Raw genomic sequence first — 24798 nt, forward strand, 5'->3', positions numbered from 1 at the left:
TCCCCAGCCCTGCTGAGAAGCATAATTTTCTTTGCAGGCTGCACCCAGGGTCGCAGGGCTGGGCAGACTCAGTCACATATGGAAAATTGTTTCCTATTAATAAAATATGAAGCCGAGGCCCACTGAATTGCAGAGGGAAGGTTATAAAGAAAGCCCTGCTCCTCTGGGCACCTGCCTTCCTCCTGCCCTGGCTTTGGTGCCAGGGGTCATCTCAGGTTTTCTGTGGTTTTCACTGGGTTTGGTTTGGTTTTGTTTTCTGGATGACTGTGTGATTTTCCAACAGATGATACCATTCCCATCTTGCATAAGCCAAGTTCGCGTTCTTATCTCTCCTTGAATCCTCTGTGTAGCTCACTTGCAGCCACAGATGTTGCAGCTTCAGGAGGCGAAGGACTGACTGGGGCTGCATCCCAGTCTAGACCCATGCCCTTGCCCAGTCCCCACTCCTGCCTGAAGCTGGGCCTCAGAGTAGCGAGAGGCCGAGACCCTCCCGGCCCAGGATGTCGCAGCCAGGATAAGTCTACCAGGCTGCTACTGGCGCCAAGCACCAAGATGAGACCGGCCCCAGCAGAGCCGCCGAGAGCTTGAAGAGTGGCCAGCCCTCCGGCTTGGCCCCTGGAGTGGCTTGGCCTCCTTGTCCACTGCCTAAATCCCACACTGTCCTCGGTGGGAGGGATGTAGCGAGCCTGGATTCTCCCCTGTGGGCGTAGGAGCGTGAGCATCCTGCCAGCTGCAGCCTGGCCGTCTCCCCAGCTTTGCGCTCCTTTCCTGCCGGCGATTCCCAGGCGTGTAGGGTGGCCGCCTCCTGCTGCCAAGTGTGATGGGAGTGTTGTTGACACGGTCAGGAAGCAGAAGAATCCAGTTCCACTCAGGCGCACAAACTCATGCTCCCATCGGCATTTTACAAATCAGGAGACAGAGGCCCCGGCGGGGTCTGACTTGTCCTGAGCTAATGGCAGATCCATGTTTCTAATTCCCACTCCTGCACTCTTCCCCTGTGCCCCTTGGTGTAGGAAGACCCCCCACACACACACATATCGCCCACACACGTTACACGCACTTCACACACATCACACATCACATACATCACTCATCACACACATCACACACACATATCACACACATCACACATCACATACATCACACACACACATTACACACACATCACACTCACAACACACACACATCACACATCACATACATCACACATCACATCACACATACACATCACACACATCACTCATCACATACATCACACACACATATCACACACATCACACATCACATACATCACACACACACATTACACACACATCACACTCACAACACACACACATCACATACATCACACATCACATCACACATACACATCACACACATCACTCATCACATACATCACACACACATATCACACACATCACACATCACATACATCACACACACACACATCGCCCACACACATTACACGCACATCACACACATCACACATCACATACATCACTCATCACACACATCACACACACATATCACACACATCACACACACACATTACACACACATCACACTCACAACACACACACATCACATACATCACACATCACATCACACATACACATCACACACATCACTCATCACATACATCACACACACATATCACACACATCACACATCACATACATCACACACATCACCCACACACATTACACACACATCACACTCACAACACTCACACATCACACATCACATACATCACACACACACATCGCCCAGACACATCACACACATCACACATCACACATCGCCCACACACATTACACACATCACACATCACACACACATCACATACATCACACATCACATACATCATACATCACATACACACATCACACATCACACACATCACTCATCACATATATCACACACACATATCACACACATCACACACACATCACACATCACATACATCACACACATCACCCACACACATTACACACACATCACACTCACAACACACACATCACACATCACATACATCACACACACACACATTGCCCACACACATTACACGCACATCACACACATCACACATCACACACATCACTCATCACATACATCACACACACATATCACACACACATCACTCATCACATACATCACACACACACATCACACACATCACACACACATCACTCATCACATACATCACACACACACATCACACACATCACACACACATCACCCACACACATTACACACACACACACACACACATCACACTCACAACACACACATCACACATCACATACATCACACACACACATCGCCCAGACACATCACACACATCACATATAACATCACTCATCACATACATCACACACATACATCACACACATCACACACATCACACATCACACACATCACACATCACATACATCACACACACATCACACTCACAACACACACACATCACACATCACACTCACAACACACACATTGCCCAGACACTCACACACATCACACATCACACATCACATACATCACACACATCACCCACACACATTACACACACACACATCACACACATCACACATCCCGTATATCACACACACACATTGCCCAGACACTCACACACATCATACATCATACACATCACACATCACACACACATCACACATCACACACACACATCACACATCACACACACATCATACATCACAATCACATCACACACATCACCCACACACATTACACACATATCACACACACATCACACATCACATACATCACACACACATCACACATATCACACACACATCACACGCATAACACATCACACACACACATTGCCCACACACACATCACACACACAATCACACACACACATCACACACCACATATATCACACACATCACCCACACACATCGCCCAGACACATACATCACACACACATCACACATCACATACATCATACACACATATCGCCCACACAGACACATCACACACATCGCCCAGACACATACATCACACATCACACACAGTCACACACACACATCACACACACCACATACATCACAGACGTCACCCACACATATCGCCCAGACACATACATCACACACACACACACACACACATCACACATCACACACATCACCCACACACATCGCCCAGACACATACATCACACATCACACACACATCACACACACACAGCCTAGAAAGCAGCAGGACCTCCAGATGAGAACTATGCACTGCAGCCAAGGCCCTGTGAAACTCTACGCACATCCCAAGGGGGCGGTCTCGTCTCAAACAACTGTGGGACACCTGCTGACCTGGCTCCCCTCTCCCACACACACCTGCCAGGTGAAGCCCTGGGCCTCGTCACTCACCCACGCTCTGCACCCACATGATGAAATCCAGCCTCTTTGGCATGGCCTTCAAGGTCCTTCCCAGCACAGCCCAAATCTGCTCGCCTTTCTCTCACTCGGGGCCCACTGGGGCGTCCGCTGTGTGCCGTGGAATCTCCCATGGTCCCTCCCCACACGGCCCACAGCCTAGCGGGGGAGGCAGACCCACAGACATCCTGACGATACAGCTCCCAGCAATGGTGGGGGGCCGCTGTCACCCAGCGCCTGCCGCAGGGGGGGGCCCGGGCCAGAGGCCACAGCGACCGCATTTCCCCCCATCCTCATGGCCCCCTGTGGGGACACGGAGGAAAGCCTTTCCAGGTGGGGTGAACCTGGGAGACGGCCTGAGCCGTGCTTGCCCCCACCCCTTCCCCTCCCCTCTCTTTCGGCCCCCTCTTTCTCCAGAGGAGCTGAAAATCCTCTTTCCATTTCCCACGCCCCGCCTTCATCCAGGAGAAGGCAATGGCACCCCACTCCAGCACTGTTGCCTGGAAAATCTCGTGGATGGAGGAGCCTGGTGGGCTGCAGTCCATGGGGTCGCTAAGAGTCGGACACGACTGAGTGACTTCACTTTCACTTTTCACTTTCATGCATTGGAGAAGGAAATGGCAACCCACTCCAGTGTTCTTGCCTGGAGAATCCCAGGGATGGGGGAGCCTGGTGGGCTGCCATCTATGGGGTCACACAGAGTTGGACACGACTGAAGCGACTCAGCAGCAGCAGCAGCCTTCATCCAGCCCCTTTCCTTCCTCTCTCTGTCTCCCTGCTTAACCAGGAACCGCAGTTCGCTCCTTGTCCTATCTACTAAATGCCTTGATGTTGCCTGTTAATGGGGGTGGAGTGCGCTTTTGCTTCTGTAATTAAGTGCTCCTCTGTCAGTTGTCACTCTCTCGGAGCTGCCCTGCATGGGGACACCTGCTCGTCCAGCCACGCCTGGAGGTCCTGCTCCCCCAGGGCAGACGGAGAGGTCCTCCAACCCCGTTTTTCCTCCCCCTGCTCCTTTGAACTCTCTTCGTCCCAATTGGCTAAATTTAAACCTGGCTTTTTCAGAATAGCTGTGCGCTCTGACCGACTAAATTAAGCCTCTCATTCCTCCTTCCCGTGGCCTTTTATGAACCTGCCCAGCATTAATTACCATGTTTGGCACCGGGTAATAAAAAATCTCTGAACTCCCTGCCACCAGATTATCTTTTTAAAGAAATGCAACTCATTTACAGTTAATAACCAGCGGCCCTGCCATCCTCCGCCTGCTAAACGACATGATTTATAGCAGCCAGAGGAGCCCCTGCACTTTTGTGTGGGGCCATCAAGCTCAAGCTGCCCCGGTGGCCCCCAGTTGCAGGCCACGCCTTTCTCCTGGCACCCCTGAACCGTTCTGCTGGGGTCTCCAAGACCAGGGATTAAATGCACACTCCCCGCCGAGCTCACCCGGTGAGTCCTGCCTGCGGCCGGTGGTGATGATATTCCTGTCCTCTCTCCCCTCACAGACCACGTCTCGGTTGGAGGACTCGGGGACAGTTTTTATGAATATTTGATCAAGTCCTGGCTGATGTCGGCCAAAACAGATATGGAAGCTAAAGATATGTACTACGAAGCCTTGGAGGTAAGACAGGCTCCTGACTCTGCATGGGTGGTTTGGTCACTCACCACCAGTTCCCCGAGGGTCCCTGAGAGCTGGGAGCCTGCCCCCCACCCACCTCTGCCTACCCCTGCACCCCACGGCGAGCAGAAACCCCGAGACTGTCCCCTCGCCAGCCTGTCGCTCTGCACGCCCTGTCTGTGACTCTTCTCAAACACCTTGAAATCAGGGCCTTGTCAGCCCCCTTGTTTTACAAATGCAAAACCCAGGCTGAAGGCGATGAAGTCATTTGTCCGAGGCCTCAGGGGAAGCAGCAGGCAGCCTGATGCAGAAACCGCAGCAGGGTCTGCGCTCCTGCTGTGTCAGAACCCAGAACACAGGGGCCCCCAAGGGAGGCGGCCAAAGCAAGACCCTCAGCTATCTTCCGGCTGAAACAGGGGACATAATTAGCATATCCAAGCTGGGAGGAGCCTCCCCCAGTGGAGCACCCCATTCTGTTCCTTCTCTTGACACGGATGGACTCCGGGCCCAGAGAGGGGAAGGCACCGGCTCAGCATCACACAGCACAGAAGGGGCAGAACTCCAGCTAAAAGCAAGTCTCCAAAGCCAACCCCCCAGGCTCTCCCCACTGTCTCTCAGCCGGTCAGTTCACGTGGCATGGCATGAACAAGGATGCTAGGCTCAGATGGGCCAAAGGGGCAGAGACCGTGGGACTGATGGGCAGCCAGTTAGCCTAGGCTATTCTGAAGCGGGTTGGAACCCAGCAGCTCACTGATAAGATACCTTTGAGCCCAACGAAAGAAAAGGCAGGGGCCTCAGTTTCCTCATAAAGTACATTGAGTACATTGGATCTTTTCTGCTCCCACCTTGGTCGAAGCTACCTGGATTCCTTGCTCACCCCTCCCCACTCTAAGTCAGTCCTTCCACTGCAGCCCCAGTAGCTGTAAGTGCATGTCCCTCCCCGCACAGCTGCTCAGCATTTGGAATAAACCAGGCTTCTTGCCTTTGCCCACAGTCCCTGACCTAGGCCTGCCAATCACCCTGACCTCTCTCTGTCCCCCTTGCCCTCTGAGCTCTGGTCCCCAGCCTTCCTCAGGCACACCAGCTCATTCCCACCTCAGAGCTCTAGTACCTGCTTCCCTCCTACCTGGACTATGATTCACGTGGCTGGGTCCTGCCTGCTGGTCAATTCAAAAGCCACAGAATCAGCCTTCCCCGGCCTCTCTCTCTCTCACATACCTCGGGCTCATTATCAATCGTCTCTACCTTTATCACCATCTAAAATGATCACATGTGTGTTACCTGTTCTCTTGTTTATGGTCTCTCTTCCTGAGCTGTCTAGTACAAGGGCCTTGTCTACTCATTCACTGTGTGTTTCACTCCCAAAACAGCGCTTGTACCTAGGGGTCATGCAGTCACTATCTTGTGAGCAATTAATGGATAGAGGGAGGACGGGAAGAAAGGAAGGAGGGACAGATGGATGACTGAATGGATGGATAGGTGGGTGGAGGGATGGAAGAAAGGGAAGTGGGGAGGAAGGCAGGGAGGAAAGGTGTGTGAGCGGGTGGCTGGATGGGTGGATATAGGTGGATGAATGTGTGTGGGCAGCGATTGGATGGATGAATGACATCTAACTACGCTCTGATCACTTGAATCTGGCCAGGAATGGTAGTCCTTCAAGGAAACACACTGGAACAGCCCTCCAGAGCTGTGGACCCCTTAAAACTGTGGGCTCAGTGTTGAATTTCCCCTGCCCAGATCCCCAGCGCCAAGACCTCAGTCATGAAACAGGTCCCGGGACTCCAGTCCCAGCTCAGTCTGGCTCAGCCCCGTCCCTCCGAGTTTCTGGGCTGAGCTGAATCTGCAGCCTGCAGCATCTGTCAAGGATTAGCGGTAAGGTCCAGCAGGGCTGCCTGGAGAGGCCCTTCCTGCCTTCCTCGCAGAATAAACAGAAAAGTTAACGAGCAGCCCGGTTCCCAGCCCTCGGGGCACCCTGTAGTTGAGGCTTCAAGGGAAGAAATGGCCATGAATTATTTAAGCAAACGGGGAGCTTTATAGAAACACTTGATTGAACAGGAGAGAACTCAGCTTTGCTCTGGCATTTGATCTCCCCAATGAAGAGCCTGCAGTGTCTCTGACCCCGGGTAAAGGCTGGGCCTCTGGCGAGTTTGGGGCTTTGAAGAAATGTTCTTGTGGTTGTCAACCTTGTTGGCATGTTAAAAATCACCTGGGGAGGTGTAAAATCCCCGTGCTCAGGCTGCACCCCAACAAGGTTACTTTAAAGCTCTGAGTTGGGGCCCAGGCAACCACCCTGAAAGCTGCCTCAGGACCTCCAATGTGCAGGTCAGACCAATGTCCTGCTAGGGTGGGCTTGGGGGCGGGGGGGTTTCAGACAGACAGGCGGGCACACCCCTGGGGATCAAGAGGAGGCACAACAGGAAGAACAGGGAGTTTCTGTCCTGTGGTCTCCTCCAGGCAGCTGTGCTGGATGCCTGGCCTTATTTGGTCCCCTTCTTACAGGTCATGAAACTGAGACTTAGAAAACCCCAAGGTCTGGAGGAGGAAGGAGAGGGTAAAATGTATGGGGAGAGTAACATGGAAACTTATATTCAGTTTGGTCAATCGTGTCCGACTCTGCGACCCCATAGACTGCAGCATGCCAGGCTTCCCTGTCTATCACCAACTCCTGGAGCTTACTCAAACTCATGTCCATTGATTCGGTGATGCCATCCAGCCATCTCATCCTCTATTGTCCCCTTCTCCTGCCTTCAATCTTTTCCAACATCAGGGGCTTTTCAAATGAGTCAACTCTTCACATCAGGTGGCCAAAGTATTGGGGTTTCAGCTTCAGCATCAGTCCTTCCAATGAACACCCAGGACTGATCTCCTTTAGGATGGACTGGTTGGATCTCCTTGCAGTCCAAGGGACTTTCAAGAGTCTTCTCCAACACCACAGTTCAAAAGCGTCAATTCTTCGGCACTCAGACTTCTTTATAGTCCAACTCTCACATCCAGACATGACTACTGGAAAAACCATAGCTTTGACTAGATAGACCTTTGTTGGCAAAGTAATGTCTCTGCTTTTTAATATGCTGTCTAGGTTGGTTATAACTTTCCTTCCAAAGAGTAAGTGTCTTTTAATTTCATGGTGGCAGTCACCATCTGCAGTGATTTTGGAGCCCCCAAAAATAAAGTCTGTCACTGTTTCCAGTGTTTCCCCATCTGTTTGCCATGAAGTGATGGGACCAGATGCCATGATCTTAGTTTTCTGAGTGTTGAGCTTTAAGCCAACTTTTTCACTCTCCTCTTTCACTTTCATCAAGAGGGTCTTTAGTTCTTCTTCTCTTTCTGCCATAAGTGGTATCATCTGCATGTCTGAGGTTATTGATCTTTCTCCCGGCAATCTTGATTCCAGCTTGTGCTTCTTCCAGCCCAGCGTTTCTCATGATGTACTCTGCATATAAGTTAAATAAGCAGAGTGGCAAGTTACAGCCTTGACATACTCCTTTCTTTATTTGGAACCAGTATGTTGTTGCATGTCCAGTTCTAACTGTTGCTTCCTGACCTGCATACAGGTTTCTCAATAGGCAGGTCAGGTGGTCTGGTATTCCCATCTCTTTCAGAATTTTCCACAGTTTGTTGTGATCCACACAGTCAAAGGCTTTGGCATAGTTAATAAAGCAGAAATAGATGTTTTTCTGCAACTCTCTTGCTTTTTCAATGATCCAGTGGATGTTGGAAATTTGATCTCTGGTTCCTCTGCCTTTTCTAAATCCAGCTTGAACATCTGGAAGTTCACGGTTCACATACTGTTGAAGCCTGGCTTGGAGAATTTTGAGCATTACTTTACTAGCTCAGTTTTTTTCTAAATTTTACTTTTTTACTATATTAAATTTTACTTTACTTAGCAAAAATTTTACTTTGATAGCTCAATTTTGCTAGCTCAAAACTTGAGCATTACTTTACATTACCATATGTAAAATAGATAGCCAATGGGAATTTGTCGTTTGACTCAGGGAACTCAAACTGGGCTCTGCAAAAACCTAGAGGGGTGGGATGGGGAGGGAGATGGGAGGTTCAAGAGGGATGGGACATATGTATACCTATGGCTGATTCGTGTTGATATTTGGCAGAGAACAACAAAATTCTGAAAAGCAGTTATCCTTCGATTAAAAAATAAATTAATTTAAAAAAAAGAAAGGCCCCAGGCCCCCAGCAGCAAGTGTCACAGCCAGGGCTCAAACACAGGTCTCACTGACTCCAGATCCTCCACTTAGCAGCTGCCAAATCACAGGGATCCTGGCTGGTCTGACCACCGCCGCAGGGGGGTGCAGACAGGGTGCCCTCCAGGAGGCAAAGGAAGGAGCTGCCCGTGCTCAGCCAGAGTCTTTGAGCGGCTTCGTGACCATCCAGGAAGTTTTGTTCCCGTTTTACAGATGATGAAAGAGAGTCTTCAGAAAAGGAAAGCAACTTGCCCAAAGTCATGCAACTCTCAGACTGCAGAGCTGGGGTTCAGACTCAGCTCTTTGCTCTGTCTCTTGCTATGATTTTAGCCTTTCTACCGGTCAGTTGCCAGACTGTGCTGTCTCTTGTTTTGCTTAGGGTTTTAGAAAGCGCTGGGCTTTGCCTTTTCACCGTTACATTTACTTGTCTCAGTTATACCCTCAGAGAGACTGGCCGACCTTTTCACTCTTTACCACAGTTACTTAGTGTGGTGAAAGTGAAAGTGTTCATCGCTCCATCATGTCCAACTCTTTGCGGTGACCCCATGAACTGTAGCCTGCCTGGCTCCTCTCTCCATGAAAGTCTCCAGGTTAACCGATGGGAGACAGTCTTAAAGGTGCAGATTTCCAGCTGCAGTGCGAAGCTTCCTAGGATCTCCCTGGATGTCTGGATGCTCTCCCAATTGTTGACAGTGGGTAACTGAACCAGGGTTCTGCACTCAGGACTAGCCCTGCCGCCCCTCCCCACACCAGCACGCTCCACAGCAGCTGCGGTGGACCCAGCTCTGCCCAGGAGTCGGGGCCCTGCAGCCCTGCAGGTCGCCCCAGTGCTCCTCCCAAGGAGAGCAGTGCCCTGTCGCGTCAGTCACATCATCAGAGCTTCCCCATCTGCTGTTCAGCGAGGGTCCTGCTGCCAGCCCACCAGCCTGGGCCTGACAGCGGAGGGCAAAAAAAAAGCAGATCAAGGAACAAATGATGTCTGAGCACCTCCCCTGCTCCAGCCACTGGCTGGGGGTTGACGATGGTGGCTTCTGCCATCACCTGGCGCTCAGAGCCCTGGGATGCAGGCAGATGTCCCATAGAATCGTATACAAATAGGAGCAGGCATGTGGGGCCAGCACCGCATAGAGAGATAACAGGGTGGTAGAATGATGGGGTCGCTGTGGTTTCAACGTGGGTATTCTCACCGAGGAAGCAGCAGAGCTGGAGGTAGCAAGTTGGGGCTGGAGAAACAGCAGTTGCAACAAAGCCCGAGGCAGGAAGAAAAGGTCTTGGTGGAAGTCACCAGCGTTGAAACCGTCTCTGACCTCACTCTGCAGCATAGGACCACCCCGCCTCCCCAAGCTTTTTTCTGTCTCATTCCCTTGTTTTATTCAAATGATGATCACAAGTCAGGATTCTCAGGCTTATTTGCTTTTGTTGGGAAGCCTCTGTGCCCACGGGTGAGCTCCCTGGGGCCCAGGCCCATCTTCTGGGCTGTATCCCCTGCAAGGAGCACAGCGCTGGCACTGAGAGCGCTCACAAGTGTCTTGGGGGCTGGGAGGGGGCACAAGGCGTGGCCAGGGCGGGGGAAGGGGAGGGAGGGAGTGGGCGAGGCCGGAGGGCAGACTGGAGAGGAGTCAAAATTGCCAGCCTCTCTGCTTTTTCTGGCAAAGAAAAACAGATCAAGGAACAAATGTTGTCTGAGCACCTCCCCTGTGCCAGACACTGGCTGGTGGCTGACGATGGTGGCTTCTGCCATCACCTGGCGCTCAGAGCCCTGGGATGGAGGCAGATGTCCCATAGAATCGTATACAAATAGGAGCAGGCACGTGGGGCCAGCACCACATAGAGAGATAACAGGGTGGTAGAATGACGGGGCCCCCGTGGTTTCAACAGGGGCATTCTTGCCAAGGAAGCGGCAGAACTGGAGGTAGCCAGTTGCCAGAGGCCTCTTTATTAAGGCCTCTCTACCCGAAGAAACGTGCTAAGCTCTGCAGACACGTCACATTGAACCCTCCTAACCCTGTGAAGTGGCTCGTGCTCTCATCCCTGTTTTATACATGAAGAAATTGAGGCACAGAGAGAACAGAGAACCTGCCCAGTGTCACACAGCTTGGGGCTGGTGGAGATGCAGTTTGAACCGGAGCCTACACCTGGGAGCCATGTCCCTGGCGTTAGGTTAAACCTCAGGGTGTAGATCACAGTCTCGGAGGCCCTGCTGGACTTTTGTCTTAGGGCACTTGGAAACCATGGACGAGCATTAAACAGGCCCAAGATGCAGACACATGCGCTATTTACCGAGTACAAAGATCCACCCCCCATCCCACCCCAGAGAATAGAGGGGAGAGGACCAGTGGAGGCAGAGGCCTGGCCAGGCCCCCAAAGGCTCTACCCTGGAGCAGGACCCATTGAGTGCAGCCCTGCGCTGTGTGGGTGGCTGCCATCATCACCTCCGTCTCCAGGGCTCCTGGAGTCCCAGGGACTAACGGCAGGAAGTCGGGGGTGTGATGGCCTGACACCTACACCCCCCCGCCAGTATCCTGGGAGTCTTTCCCCAACAGCGTCACCTCTTGGGGGAACAGGGAGGAACTCTGAAAGCCTCTTGTCACCAAGAGGAGCAGCTGTCAGGTCATGGAAGGAATCAGATGTGGGCATATAGGGGTCCTTGTCCTGATCCTGGTGTGGTGGGAAACCTGGGACAAGCCACTCGACCCTGTGCCTGGCTTATTGTGGGCATTAAGTGAGAAAGCCTCTGTTAAGGGCTCACAGGGGGCAGCTCTTATTGTATGTGGACCCTTTTGAGAATCTGATCAAATATAACTGATCCTCTTCCCTTGAAAATGCTCTAAAGTGTCACATACAATATTAGGGGAATTCTGGACCACCTTGAGCCCATCCACAGGCCATCCAGGCTTCATTTTAAGATTCCTTAACAGAGGATATGGGCTTCCCTTGCGGCTCAGCTGGTAAAGAATCTGCCTGCAATGCAGGAAACAGAGAATATAATGGAGAATGATAATAATTTTTAAAGATTCTTTTCTAAAAATGTTTGAACGTAAAGGATTTTTAAAAATCTGTATAAGAGACTCACCCTGGGGAAGCTGCCTTGTGCCCAAGCCCCCCACCCTGCCCCAGCAAGCAGCAGGCCTCAGCTGAGTGAGTGGCAGAAACCCCCGCCAGCCCCGCCTGGGACCACCCCCAGCCAAGGTCAGCAGGCCCTGTTTGTCTGGGATGGAGGGCTTGAATTGCGAATTGCGCTTGCTGCATCTCCAAAATGTTCACTTTCCGTCCTCTCCCTTCCCTTCTCTACGCCCTCCCTCGCCCTTCCTCCCTGCCCGATTCCCACCTTGCTCCCAGGCAATAGAGACCCACTTGGTGAATGTCTCTCCCGGGGGGCTGACCTACATCGCCGAGTGGCGAGGGGGGATCCTGGACCACAAGATGGGGCACCTGGCCTGTTTCTCCGGGGGCATGATCGCCCTTGGCGCTGAGGATGCCAAGGAAGAAAAGAGGGCCCACTACCGAGAGCTCGCAGCCCAGATCACCAAGACGTGCCACGAGTCGTACGCCCGCTCAGGTAACCCTGCAAGGGGAAGGGGCAGCAGGAAAGACTGAGGCTAGACAGCAGGAAGAACTGGAAAGACCAGGAGAGTGGCAGTGAGTGAAGGGAACGCATGGACTTAGGGTTGGCTCGCCTTAGGGGTTATGCAGAATTTGAATGAGGGGTGTGCTATCCATACACCAAGACTGTGTCCTCAGTTACAGGGAACATGGTGTTGTGTTAAGCACTTTGCCTGTGCCAGGTATCATTCAGCACTCGACACCCATCATTGCTGACCCTCACAGCACAGATGAGGAAACTGAGGCTCAGAAGTGACCCAGCCAAGTTCCCACATGAGGGGCACAGAGCTGGAAGCGTTTGCTTCCTAAGCCTAGCAAATTGCTTCTCCCTGAGCCCCTACCCTGCAACGTACCCTGTCTTTCCTCCCTGGAATCCTCCTATTTAGAGGGTCTCACCACCTCCTGGCACCACCCGCATAATCACCTTCTGATCCAAGAACCCCCGGGGGAAGCTCAGGAGCTTCTGCACCATCCCCGCCAGCCCTCACGGCAGAACTGCCAAACTTTAGACTCAGAAGCCGCCGTTAGTGACCATGAACCCACCTCCTCATTGTACAGGTGGGGAAACCGTGGCTAAGCCAAAGCCACGCTGCACCTGAGTAGCTCGGTGGGGCTGGAACCCAGGTCTTCTGATGCCCACCCCGGGACCCCAAAAGGGGCCCATTGCTCTGAGTTGTAATTCCAGCTTTGGTTGGAGGAGAGGATCCACGCAAGATTTGCAGTAAAAAAAAAAAAATTCCTGGCTTGAGTACCACTCTGCCACTCACCCAGCTGGTGGCCTCTGTTTTCTCATCTGTTCAATGGGAACATAACACAGGTCTCCTAGGCCACATGGGAAGTATTCAGCCTGCACCTTCAGCCAGCATTGTGGGAGACATTTGTTAATGGTCCACCGAAGACGAGTGTGTGAGTCCAACAGTGGAATCCAGAGCTCCTGGGGCTGTATTCAGGAGGCCAGCGATTCCCAGTGGGTCCTTAAAACTGGTCTTCAGTTCTCTTCAAACAGCTGCCTCTGTCAGCACCGTAAACAAACAGAAAATCTCAGGAATGATAAAAAGCTTGCTATTTGTTGGGGACAATCAGCCCAGACCATCAAAGACAGTCCACTTGATCGAGCATGTTGTTGCAGCCAGCCCGGCTCCGCCGCAGATGGCTGCCGCGGTCACTCTCACCCTCGCCCCTTTGACAGCCTGGCAAAATGGCTGGGTTCTGATGACCATGAGCGGCTCCACCACTTGAGAGGATTGGAGGGGCCAGGGTCTGCCTAATTCCTCTTCCGTGAAGCCCTCCATGAATGAGTAGGATGTCCTGCAAAGCTCCAATCTGTCCCTGAGAAAAAGCAGCCCAGAGTGTCTAGGGGTCCTGAGCCCTCAGGGGAGGAGGGGAGGGCCACGTTAGGACCAGAGCTGGGCCCTTCGCTGACCAGACAGGATGGGCAGGCATTAAAGGGAAGATGATCTGACCCACATCCCCTAAATTTTGGACCTAGACAGCTGGACCCAGGAGAGAAAGAGAGAGAGAGGACGGCCTGGGGAAAGGGCATCAGACGGATCCGGGGTCACACCCCAGCTCAGCCACAGCTTGCTGTGTTAACTTGGACAAATCACATAGCCTCTCTGATGCTCAGTTTCCACATGCATGAGAGGCAGATAATATCTGCCTTAACCAAAGCAACATTTTCTTTAAGGATTGAAATGAATGTAAAGCGCCCAGCCCAGCCCTTGAACTCATCCACGGTGGCTGCAGTGGTGGTTATAAGAAAATAGGAACAGCAGCAAACTGACCAAAAGCAGACGAGGACAGCAGAACCCAGACCTCAAGCAGGCCTTCTTTATTCAGCTCCCTCTGCCTGAATATGTATGCCTTCTGGGCAAATCTTCCCTCATCTCCACCTCAGCAGTCTTGCAAACCGTCAGCTCTGGAAGGGCGGTTCCCAGAGAAGGTGGGGTGGGGTGGGGAGTGGGGGGCTGGCAATGGAGAAGCATCATTGCATTAGCAAATTAAAGAAGGGTCGGCAGACAAGAGACTTTTACTTGGTTTTAACCCACTGTTCCCCAAATGTGCTTAAACCTGCAACCATTTCTTGACTGAGCTCTGGTTAACATCTTAGCAGGACTAAGGTCTTAAAATACACAGTGGGGGGCACACCACCCAAACTTTTGTCTCGCTGAACTGCTGGGATGTTCGTTTGGATTCTCAGGATCTAAAACTGCCGATGTTTCAAGGCCTAAGGGTCTTGCTTTGGCCAACTTAGGCCAAGAGGGGTGCTATACCTCTGCCAGGCAGCTTTTCAGGCAAATCAGGCCAGCCCATGCCAATCCATCACCAACCAGTCCCGGCCAGGGCTTCCAGAGGCTTCCATCTGTCCTGGGGCAGCAGGGTCCTGAAGAGCAAGGAGATGGGAGGTCTGACCCAGGCTTCTGGTTGGTCATTTCCCCACAGATACCAAACTGGGGCCCGAGGCCTTCTGGTTTAACTCGGGCAGAGAGGCCGTGGCCACACAGACGAGCGAGAGCTACTACATCCTACGGCCGGAGGTGGTGGAGAGCTACATGTACCTGTGGCGGCAGACCCACGACCCCATCTACAGGGAGTGGGGCTGGGAAGTGGTGACGGTGAGTGGCGGGGGGTGGTGGACTGGTGGCAGGGGCCGCTGACCACAGCCAGGGTCCAAAACCCAGAGGAAGGGCCAGCCAGGCTGGCATCTGGCTAAGGCTGAGAGTGCCAAGGGTCAAGGTTGGGTTGCAGGGCCAAGAGTCGCCGGCCAGGCAGAGCAGGCCCGGAGCTTGTGAAGAGGGCTGAGTGCTGAGTAGTGTCAGCAGATTTGGAGGGGCAAACGCAGGATTTTAGCCAGAGGCGGCCCAGCACACACAGGGTCACCGCCTTCTGACCCTGAAGCCTGGACAGGTGACTGTCCATCTCTCCTCTCAAACAGGAGCAGGCTGCCAGCTCACCTGCCTCCTCTCCCCAAAGCCAGCCCAGCCCTGGGCTTCCCCCTCTCTGGGTTCTGCTCCTCCAATCCGTCCCCTCTTTGGGGTAGGTGGGGACTCCAGAAGATTCCTGGATGGATGCTGAGCTCCCTCTGTTGTTCTGCCCTGGCCCACTGCCCTGGGGGGGCCCAGACCACCCAGAGCACATGTTCTGCCAGAGGGCAGGGCCTGCTTAGACCCACGGACACGCTGCACTGGCCAGAGCCCCCCTCCTTTTCTGAGAACCCTGGTTCTTGACCATTGAAGGCCACGTGTTTTGTCTCCCTGGGCCCCACCCATAGATGCTGAGTGGGTCAACCTTGCATTTCTGTGCAGAAGGCGGACACAGCCTCTGGCCCAAGGACCACATCTCTGCAGGGAATCCCTGGGGCGAGCCAAGTCCAGTCCCCACATTCCAGGCCAGGAACATCACCGGCCCCTTCCCTGCCCTCTGTCCGCCACCGTGAGGGAGTCTGTCAGGCCAGTCTAGTTCTCCGAGAGGCAGAAAAGCTTCCTCTGAGTTCCCAGGCGGGGCCCAGGGAGCCTGCTCACGCAGGGCAGCTGAACCCTGAGAGGAAGTTGGCCTGCTGCTCCCACAAATGCTGCAGTCGCCAGCCGAAGGGGGGTGGCGCATGCCTGTTAAAGAACTGGGCAGGCGTGAGTCTTGGGGAGACCTTTCCTCTCCCCATATGAATCTGCCTTCCATTTCTTCAGGCCTTGGAGAAATACTGTCGGACGGAAGCTGGGTTCTCTGGGATCCAGGACGTGTACAGTAAGGTTCCCAACCACGACAACAAGCAGCAGACGTTCTTTCTGGCAGAGACTCTAAAGTGAGTTGGGGGCTTGGCCAGAGTTCTTTCCAGAAGGCAGCTCCATCTTTTCTTAGGGAGGCAGGGAACAGGCGGGAGGGGCAGGCTCCACCATCACCATCAGTCAGGTTCTGCCATCCCAGGAGGGATGGGGCTTGGGAACCAGGGGGTTGTCTCACTCAGGGTGGGGGCCCTGGGCCAGGCCAGTTTCTCCATGCAGAGTGAGGTGGGCCGGACTCCATGCACACAGGCATTAGCTGTGTGAGAAGTGAACTGCTTCAACCTGTTACTTGAGTTCTCTGTAAAATGGGCAGAGTAATCACCAGGATGATGTCGGTACCAGTTACCACAGGAGTTCAGCCGCTGCGCCATCCTCTCCTTTCCGGGGTAGAAGTTGGCCGCCATTTCCTTGCGGCTTCCTAAAGCAGGTCCCTTGTGCTTTAGCCCTTCAGGATGGATGGGAATGGTCTGCTCCTTCCATCAGGGGAAGCTGGTTTGGGGGGAGGTACAGAGTGGGGGCTGGGGGCAGAGGCAGGATGAAGCAGCTCCATCTGGCCTAAAGCTCGATGTGCCCCCTGGCATCCACAGCTCCTTCTCAGGGATGGGCCCTCTGGACAGATTTGGGGTCTGCGACCTCCCTGCCCCTTGGGCACAGGCCTGTCCCGGAGGCCCCCCCCCCCGCCCCCCCGCGCTCTGAGCTCTGTTCGCAGTAGATCCCCCTTCCCCAGAGCACTGACAGGCTGTCTTGCTCCCTCCCCGCTGGACACAGGTATCTCTATCTTCTGTTCTCTGAAGATGACATGCTCTCCCTGGAAGACTGGGTGTTCAACACAGAGGCCCACCCACTCCCCGTGAACCACTCGGACAGCTCCGGCCGGGGCGGGGGCTGACGCCCACCCGGATCCCTGCCGCTCCCGGGTCACCTCTTCTAGATTTAGGGGTTGTTCTCAAACGGATTGGGAACGTGGGCCCCTGCCCGGCAGACCCAGCCGATGTGTTGGACGAGCGACTTCTTTTCCTCTGTGAGGAGACAGGACTTGGAGATGCGGAGATGTCACACCAGGCCCAGACATTCCTTTCCACAGAGAATTTCTGTGAAGCCTGCTCTCTCGCCATTCCAGGGCCAAAGCACCGGAGGTTTGCATTGCAGCCTCATGGATTTGATTCACTTCCTTTCCTTTTGGCGGTTTATTGGGTTTTGCTTGATTTTGCCTTTTCTCTACAGTTGTGTTTTTATCACAGATTATAAGTATAGTTTTCAAAATCATGTGCTTTCAAAAATGCTGTCATCCTGATAAACTAAACCTTAAAGTGTTTGCACTCACATACACAAACATACAAAATCTTGACCCCATTTTCTATGTTTTTAATTCCTTTTGCCCAACATTTACTATATGTTCAATTATGTGTCATTTATCTTATAATTTGAGAAAGAGTTCCCCTTTGATTTGGGCCAGTTATGAATCACTAGTGCTGTTTTCATTACTGTAATGGAAAAATCTGTAAAGTTACAATAAAAGAGTTTATTGAATAAGAAATACAATTGGGTTCATTGCACATCAGTGACTCATGGGGAAACCACTGCAGAGTTATCATCAGAAAGAATAATCAACCAGCAGTTGATTTAAGGTATAATTTAGTAAAGATGCCAACTTCTATTACCTTCCCTTACATTGGTCCTGAGAAACTCAGCAAGGGTGAGGCCAACCTTTTCAATGAAGTTGGATATTTATACTTGCTTCATGGCTTGGAAGAGACCCAGAGAGGGGCAGCAACATGCCCGAGGTCACACAGCCAATAAAAGCAGAGGTGAGACCAGATTCCATGCTTTGCTCACTGCCCCCATCCGGCGTTCATCTATTCCATTGTTCTGCAGCTACCTGGTGAGTGTCTGCAGGGGACCAGACACGGGGCCACAACTGTGAGTGGAACAGTCAGAAGCCTCTCCCTCAGGGAGCATACAGTCAAGCAGGGAGACACAGACCATGGAGCAGAATGACTGCAAGAGTTCCATTAAACACTCCAAAGGAGACAAGCAGGCCGAGGCACTGATGCCTGAACCTACCTTAGAGGAGGGGTCAAGAGCCTCTGTGACCAGATGACCTTCAGGCTGAGACCTGAAAAGGAAGAGTATCCCACAGATCTGCTCTCCATGTGACTGCCACCCCTGGGAGGCGGCCATTCTGCAGGGCAGAGACTTCAGGCCCCAGCACCTTGGAGAGAGCATCTCCTCTCTCACCCTCACCCCTCGGCAGCGTGTCCACCTGGCTGACTTCACAAGATGGTTCTGAGTCTGTCTCCAGGCTCAGCCACTTCATTCTGGCTGTTAGTGAACTTGAGAGGCACCCTGGGGGGCTGTGGCCCTGGGCCAGGTGACTTGGCTTTAAACCCCCACTGGGGGGACCTGGGCAGGTCTCTTGTCTCTCTGAACCTCTCTTTTCCACCAAGCAGAGGGTGGACCCTCCACCTCATAAGGTTCTCGTTAGCAGAATATGGCTGGTGCCCTGAGGCTTGTGGGAGATGCTGCTTCCTGTTGTGGAGACTCAGACGTTTCCAGCATCTTCTTAACAGTAGTCAGAGCTACAAGGGAGCTGTGGCTGTAGCAGGAGCCCTGGCATTTGGTAAATAAGTTGCTGTCTGAACCCCGCAAATCATTCTTGACAGGCACCAAGAAAGTGTCACCTGCTTGGGCCCATTTTATTAAAAAGCAAAACAGAAGAGTTATTATACAAATATTATAGAACGGTTAGGAATATCTTTATGGTAAGCTGAAAGAAAAATCATTCCCCTTCCTACCCTCCAGAATAAATGTTGTCGTTCAGTCACTAAGTCATGTCTGAGACCCCATGGACTGCAGCACGCCAGGCTGCCCCGTCCTCCACTATCTCCTGGAGTTTGCTCAAATTCACGTCCATTGAGTCAGTGATGCTCTCTAACCATCTCATCCTCTGCTGCCCCCTTCTTTTTGCTGTCAATCTTTCCCAGCATCAGGGAAATACTGAATACATCAGCCCCGGAATAAATACTGTTATATTTTTTCCAGGCCTTTTTCTATGATGGTACAGAGTGTATTTTGCAAGCATTGTATCATACTATGGCATCCTGTTTTATTATAATCTGCTCTGCACTGAACTACACGTTATAAACATCTTTTCTGTTCACGTGTCTCATTGCTGTACCTGGCTGTGTGGTACTCCATCGTGGGCTGGATCATGCTTTTAAGCCCTGATTTCTGGGCATTTGGGTTTGTGTCAGTTTGGATTCTTACCTACAAATAATAGAAACCAACTCTTTCTAACTTAAGCAAAAAAATTAATAATAATAATACAGTATTATAATGCCTCGGAGTGGCTCAAGGAATCTCAGGAGAGTGAACAGCCAGACCTCAAGAAGGGCAGGGAAGAGGATATTGCCAGGGGTCCAGGTTGCAAGAACCAGGGGGCAGCCTCCCCAGGCACCACCACCAGGACGGGTGAATCCAAATATTTGCTCCAGATTCTACTGTGTGTCTCCATTCAAGGACTCGAGCTTCCAAACAGCCTGACCTGGGTCACGTGCCCCAGCCCAGGGGAGGGTGAGGCATCTTGACCGACAGACCCACCAAGATCCCATGCAATGGGCAACGGGTTGTTCCCTGGAGAAAAAAATGAGGTTTGCTACCAAAACGACACATCTGTCTGCTGACAAGGCAAAAACAGCAGGACTATTCTTAGGCATGACTTTGATTCTTCTCAGCATTATAAAGAGTTACGAAAGCACACTGGCCCCTTCCCCTTTTCCCCGGTCCAACCCCTTGGAGTCAATTCCTGGGATGTCTCTCATGGCAGAGCCTTTGAGCAGTTCCCCAAGGCCCCAGGCTTCCCCACTGGGCCCATGTCGCTGTCCCCAACTCCTCCCCACAGCATTCTTGTCTGCATTATCGCTGGGAGCAAGTTGTAAAAATGAATATTTTAATATTCATCCTCCAGGAGGGCCCTTGCAGGTGGAGAAATATCATCCTTTTGGCAACTTAACTCCATTCTGGGGATAAAAATAAGTAAGACCCAAGGTAGGCTGAGAGGAGAGGGGAATAAAAGGGTGCGTCATCCACAATGACGGAGGAATCCGAGCTCTGGAACCATTCCTGAAGCAGACCTCTCCGTCCCCAGCTCGGGTGGTGGTGGGAAGGCAGGCAGTGTGCTGCCAGGCTCATTTTAAGCCTCATCTTTGCCCTCCTGGCGGATGGAACCACCTCTTCCACCTGTTTTCTTCATGGATCTGTCTGTTGCTGGTTCCTTCCCAGAAAGCTTCGTTAGCACCTGGCTCCAGGCACGGGGGCCTGCAGGAAGGACATCGCGTCCCCGGGAAGGGGAGACCGTGCTTTGCCAGGTGCTTCCCTTTAAAGGACTGTGTGTTTGTTCAGGCTGACTTTATACAGTGCATTGTGTCTTTGGCAATTTACAAAGTTCAAAGCCAGATGCATTGGAAAGAAAAGGCAAAAATAGAAAATCTGATATAAAGGCAGCATCCCTGAGACCCAGGATGTGAGTCTTAGCTCTCTTTGCTTTGGAGAGGTGACCTCATCTTGGTTTAAGAAGGTGCTAGGGGTGGGGAATGGGCCAGCTCCCCCCAGCTCCCCCCAAGGGGCCTAACCTAGGAAATATGCTGATTGATCACGTGGTGCAGAGATGCTCAGGCCTCTGTGACTCATGTTTAATCACACACTACTGGGGGAACAGGGTGCTGATGCTATTTTTTCGTGTGTCTAAAAATATCTGATTGGTTTCCTATATTTGGGACAATATTTTGATCCTGCTCAGCCTGTCTCTTAAGTCACAGCTTCTCAAATTTAAATGTGCACCTGAATCACCTGGGGGTCTTGTTAAAACACAGGTCCTTATTCAGAGAGTCTGGCATGGAGCGTTTCTAACAAGCTCCCAGGAGAAGCTGATGCTGCCAGTCCTTGGGCCACACTTTGAGAAGCACGGCCTGAGTTAATGGCCACTCCTTCGGTTTTTGGCCTTTATCTGCTTCCCTTGTGTTGTCGCCTCTCCAGAGTAAAGTGGAGCGACTTGGGTGTTGGGATGGCAACCATAGGTACCTTGACTACAGAGGAACCTACCTTAGAAGAGGGGTCTATCACCTCCTCCAGGACAGTCAGGATAAGACAGGAGCAGGCTCGATGGGGGCTTAGAACAATGCTATACAGTAGAACTTTCTGTGATAATAGAAATGTTCTAGATCCCTGCTGTCCAAAAGGGCGGCCACATATGGATATTGAGCTCTTAAAATGCGGCAAGTGCGACTGAAGAACTAAATTTTTCATTTTAATTAAATTTAAATAGCTGTGTGTGGTTCCTGGCCACCGTTTGGACAGTGCATTCCTAAAACTGAGAAAGTCAGTCCTCTGCTCGCTGACGACCTGCCCCACTGGACCCCCCACCACCTGCATCATTATAGGAAGAATCTTACACAAAACATATTGTTTGGGGACCTGAGGGTTCCCTTGAACACACGCGTTTATTTTTATATGCATTTCAGCCTCTGTCTTCTGCAAAAGCCTCTGGTTTTTGCTTTGTTTTGTGTTTTTCTCACTCAGTTTTTCTGCAGATTGGAATGCATTCAGTCAGGCTGAAGATAAGAAGGACAAAGGAGAGGAGGAACGCAGGCTGAAACCAAATGGACCTGGGTTCAGTTCCACCCTGTGCTTTCCCTGGGCTGTGTGACCTTAGCAAGCCCCTTAATCTCTCTGGGGTTCTGCTTTTCCATCTGTGGAAAGGGAGAGTGGTTTCCAGGGTTAACTGAGCTCCGCGGTCAGGAAGTCAATATCTACAGTGATTATCGTTATTACGTGAACACTCTTCATAAACTATAAACCTCGAGTAAATGTGAGGCAAAATACTACTGTCAAAAATTCTTCTTTTAACAAAATGCTATGAAACTTGAAGGAAACTGCATCAACCAGGCCCAAGAGAGACCAAATTCTCAAAGCAATAAATTTGAACATTTTCTGCTTTTCGCATGGAACAATCATATTGCCGTTAGCCCTGAATCTGCAAAAACTGGGAAATTGGGATGAAGCTTCATAGGCTGTCCAAGGGCTTCCAAGGGCCGGTCAGTTTGTGAAGGATGCTCAGGCAGGAGTGGCCGGCTGGAGGAAGAGGCTGAGAGCTCGTCCAGGATGCTGGCAGAGAGGCATCTCTGCTTTGGAACGTGTTTGAGGTCCTATCTTTCTTTCCTCTTCTTAGAGACCTTGAATCCTCCCTAGAATTTTGAAAGCGAGGCAAGGCCAGCAGTTATTTACACAGGAGAAAACCGACTTGATCAGCCCAGCCCTTGTCCCATGGAGAGAGGGAGGAGACAGGCCAGACTTGTTTATCACTCTCCAGTCGGCGCTGAGATGAGAGCATGCTGAGGAAAAGGTTTCACACACACACTCGCATACATGCACATGCACTCACATGCACACACACCTATATACACACACTTATGTGTGCACACATAAACACACACACGTACAAGCACACAAATACACACTCATATGCACACACAAACACACCCGTTGACTTCCCTCTCCTAAGCCCTAGGATTTCTTGGCCAACCTTGCAGTCAGGGGTTGGCTGTCTCCCTGGCGGTGAGGGTAGAGCACGCCCCGATGGTCCTGACCCCACCGGGACCCCCTCGCCCCCAGTCACTCTTCCTTCGGGAGCTCCCCCGAGACCTGAAAAGGGGGCTTTGTGTTGGGCCACAGAATGATTCAGAGCTGAAGCATCCTTAGGTCACACTCCCAGAGTGTGGAACCGAGCCCGAAGCACCAGCAGCACCCGGGAGCTTGTAAGAAATGTAAGTTCTCAGGCACCGCTCCCCCTACCCAGACCGACGCAATCAGCAGCTCTGGGGGCGCCGGCAGTCTTCTTGTAACAAGCTCTCGAGTGACCCTGGCGCAGGTAGATGTGGGAGCACCGATGCTGACTAATCCCCAAGGCCACCCCACACCCCAGAATAAAACCCATGCCTGGCCCATCTCCATTCCATATCATTCCCACCTCAACTGTGTGTGTGCTCATCAGAGGTCCTGCCATAAACCAAACAAGAAGTGCCCCCTGTTTTGAACAATACAAACACCCTCCAATGAATTCTCTCCTCAAAAAATAAATAAAATTCACAATGAAACCTCCTTTGTGATGAAAACCAAAATCCAAAGAAACTGAAGTCCAAACTCTTCCTTCTCCAATTTTTTTGTTCTGCTCAATCTTGACCAGAATAAAAATTCTGCTCTCAATTGTTTTCCTTAGATGTCAGGGCCTCTCGGATGTTAGGGTTCCTACAGCCCCAGCTGCCTCCTGAGCCATCTCCTACATGCCTGTCAACACCCCCAGTGTTGACTTAATCTGATCCCAAGTTTCTAGAGCATCTTGCTTTTCTGGGGTCAGACTCAACAGGACGTGAAGAATCCCAGCACCAGCTAGAGGTTAGAATCAACAAGCAAACTCCACGCCCTCTGGCCATTATCCCTGAAAATGATGCTCCAGAGCCCCGCGAATCAGACTCAGATGCCCTCATCATGCAGGGACCACAGCAGTGACAGAGAGTCCCAGATGGAGAAAGGCCTCAGCTCCCCAAAGGCCAGGTAGTGTAGCATCGGGGGCCACTTCCTCTAACCTGGGGGGAGAAGCCCCTTCGTGCTCAGCCACCTCACAAGAATGGAGGCATCAGGAATGTTTCCATCTTCTGAAATTCTTTAGAGAATTTCAACTGTGGCAGTCCTAGGACTTGCGTGGGACTCTCTCCAGGTACCGATTCTGCATATTTTTTTAAAGTTATTTTTGGCTGTGTGCAGGCTTTCTCTAGTTGTGGCGAGCAGGGGCTATTCTCTAGCTGTGGGGCAAGAGCTTGGCATGTCAGCGGCTTCTCTTGTTGTGGAGCACAGACTCTGGAGCACAGACTCTAGAGCCCAGGCTCAGTAGTCCTTAGTTGCCAGGAGGCATGTGGAATCTTCCTGGACCAGGGATCAAACCCACGTCCCCTGCACTGGCAGATGGATTCTTCAACACTGGACCACCAGGGAAGTCCGATTCAGCATATTTTCAATGACTAGGTCTCTTTGCTCCTGGTTGCTGGCAGCCGGTGCTGTGGGCTCTGTCCAGGGTCACAGCTACCAGCCCTCCTATGAGCAGGGGACCCCATGTGTGTAACAGATCCATCTCCTACCAGGCTGGCTGTGCTTTCTCCC

The 24798-nt window shown here is 51.8% G+C and overlaps 1 protein-coding gene and 1 long non-coding RNA gene across 3 annotated transcripts in view; one reads left to right on the forward strand and one right to left on the reverse strand.

The window, feature by feature from the left end:
* Positions 1 to 18129, forward strand: part of MAN1C1 (mannosidase alpha class 1C member 1) — a 149501-nt gene extending 131372 nt beyond the window's left edge. For both annotated transcript variants that reach the window (XM_070458955.1, XM_020909260.2), the window contains 5 exons: positions 4891 to 5006; positions 12545 to 12764; positions 15251 to 15423; positions 16492 to 16607; positions 17356 to 18129. In XM_070458955.1, coding sequence (XP_070315056.1) covers positions 4891 to 5006; positions 12545 to 12764; positions 15251 to 15423; positions 16492 to 16607; positions 17356 to 17476 — 746 coding nt within the window. In that variant the 3' untranslated portion in view covers positions 17477 to 18129. The remainder of the gene's footprint in view (positions 1 to 4890; positions 5007 to 12544; positions 12765 to 15250; positions 15424 to 16491; positions 16608 to 17355) is intronic.
* Positions 14858 to 21761, reverse strand: LOC110147624 (uncharacterized). Its single transcript, XR_002316938.2, has 3 exons — positions 21688 to 21761; positions 18652 to 18703; positions 14858 to 15191 (listed from the first exon to the last, which is right to left on the reverse strand). It is a non-coding gene; the product is annotated as an uncharacterized lncRNA (long non-coding RNA).
* Between the last annotated feature and the right edge of the window lie 3037 nt (positions 21762 to 24798).

The sequence above is a fragment of the Odocoileus virginianus genome, chromosome 30 (assembly GCF_023699985.2).
Source record: "Odocoileus virginianus isolate 20LAN1187 ecotype Illinois chromosome 30, Ovbor_1.2, whole genome shotgun sequence".
In the NCBI taxonomy this organism is placed as follows: domain Eukaryota; kingdom Metazoa; phylum Chordata; class Mammalia; order Artiodactyla; family Cervidae; genus Odocoileus; species Odocoileus virginianus.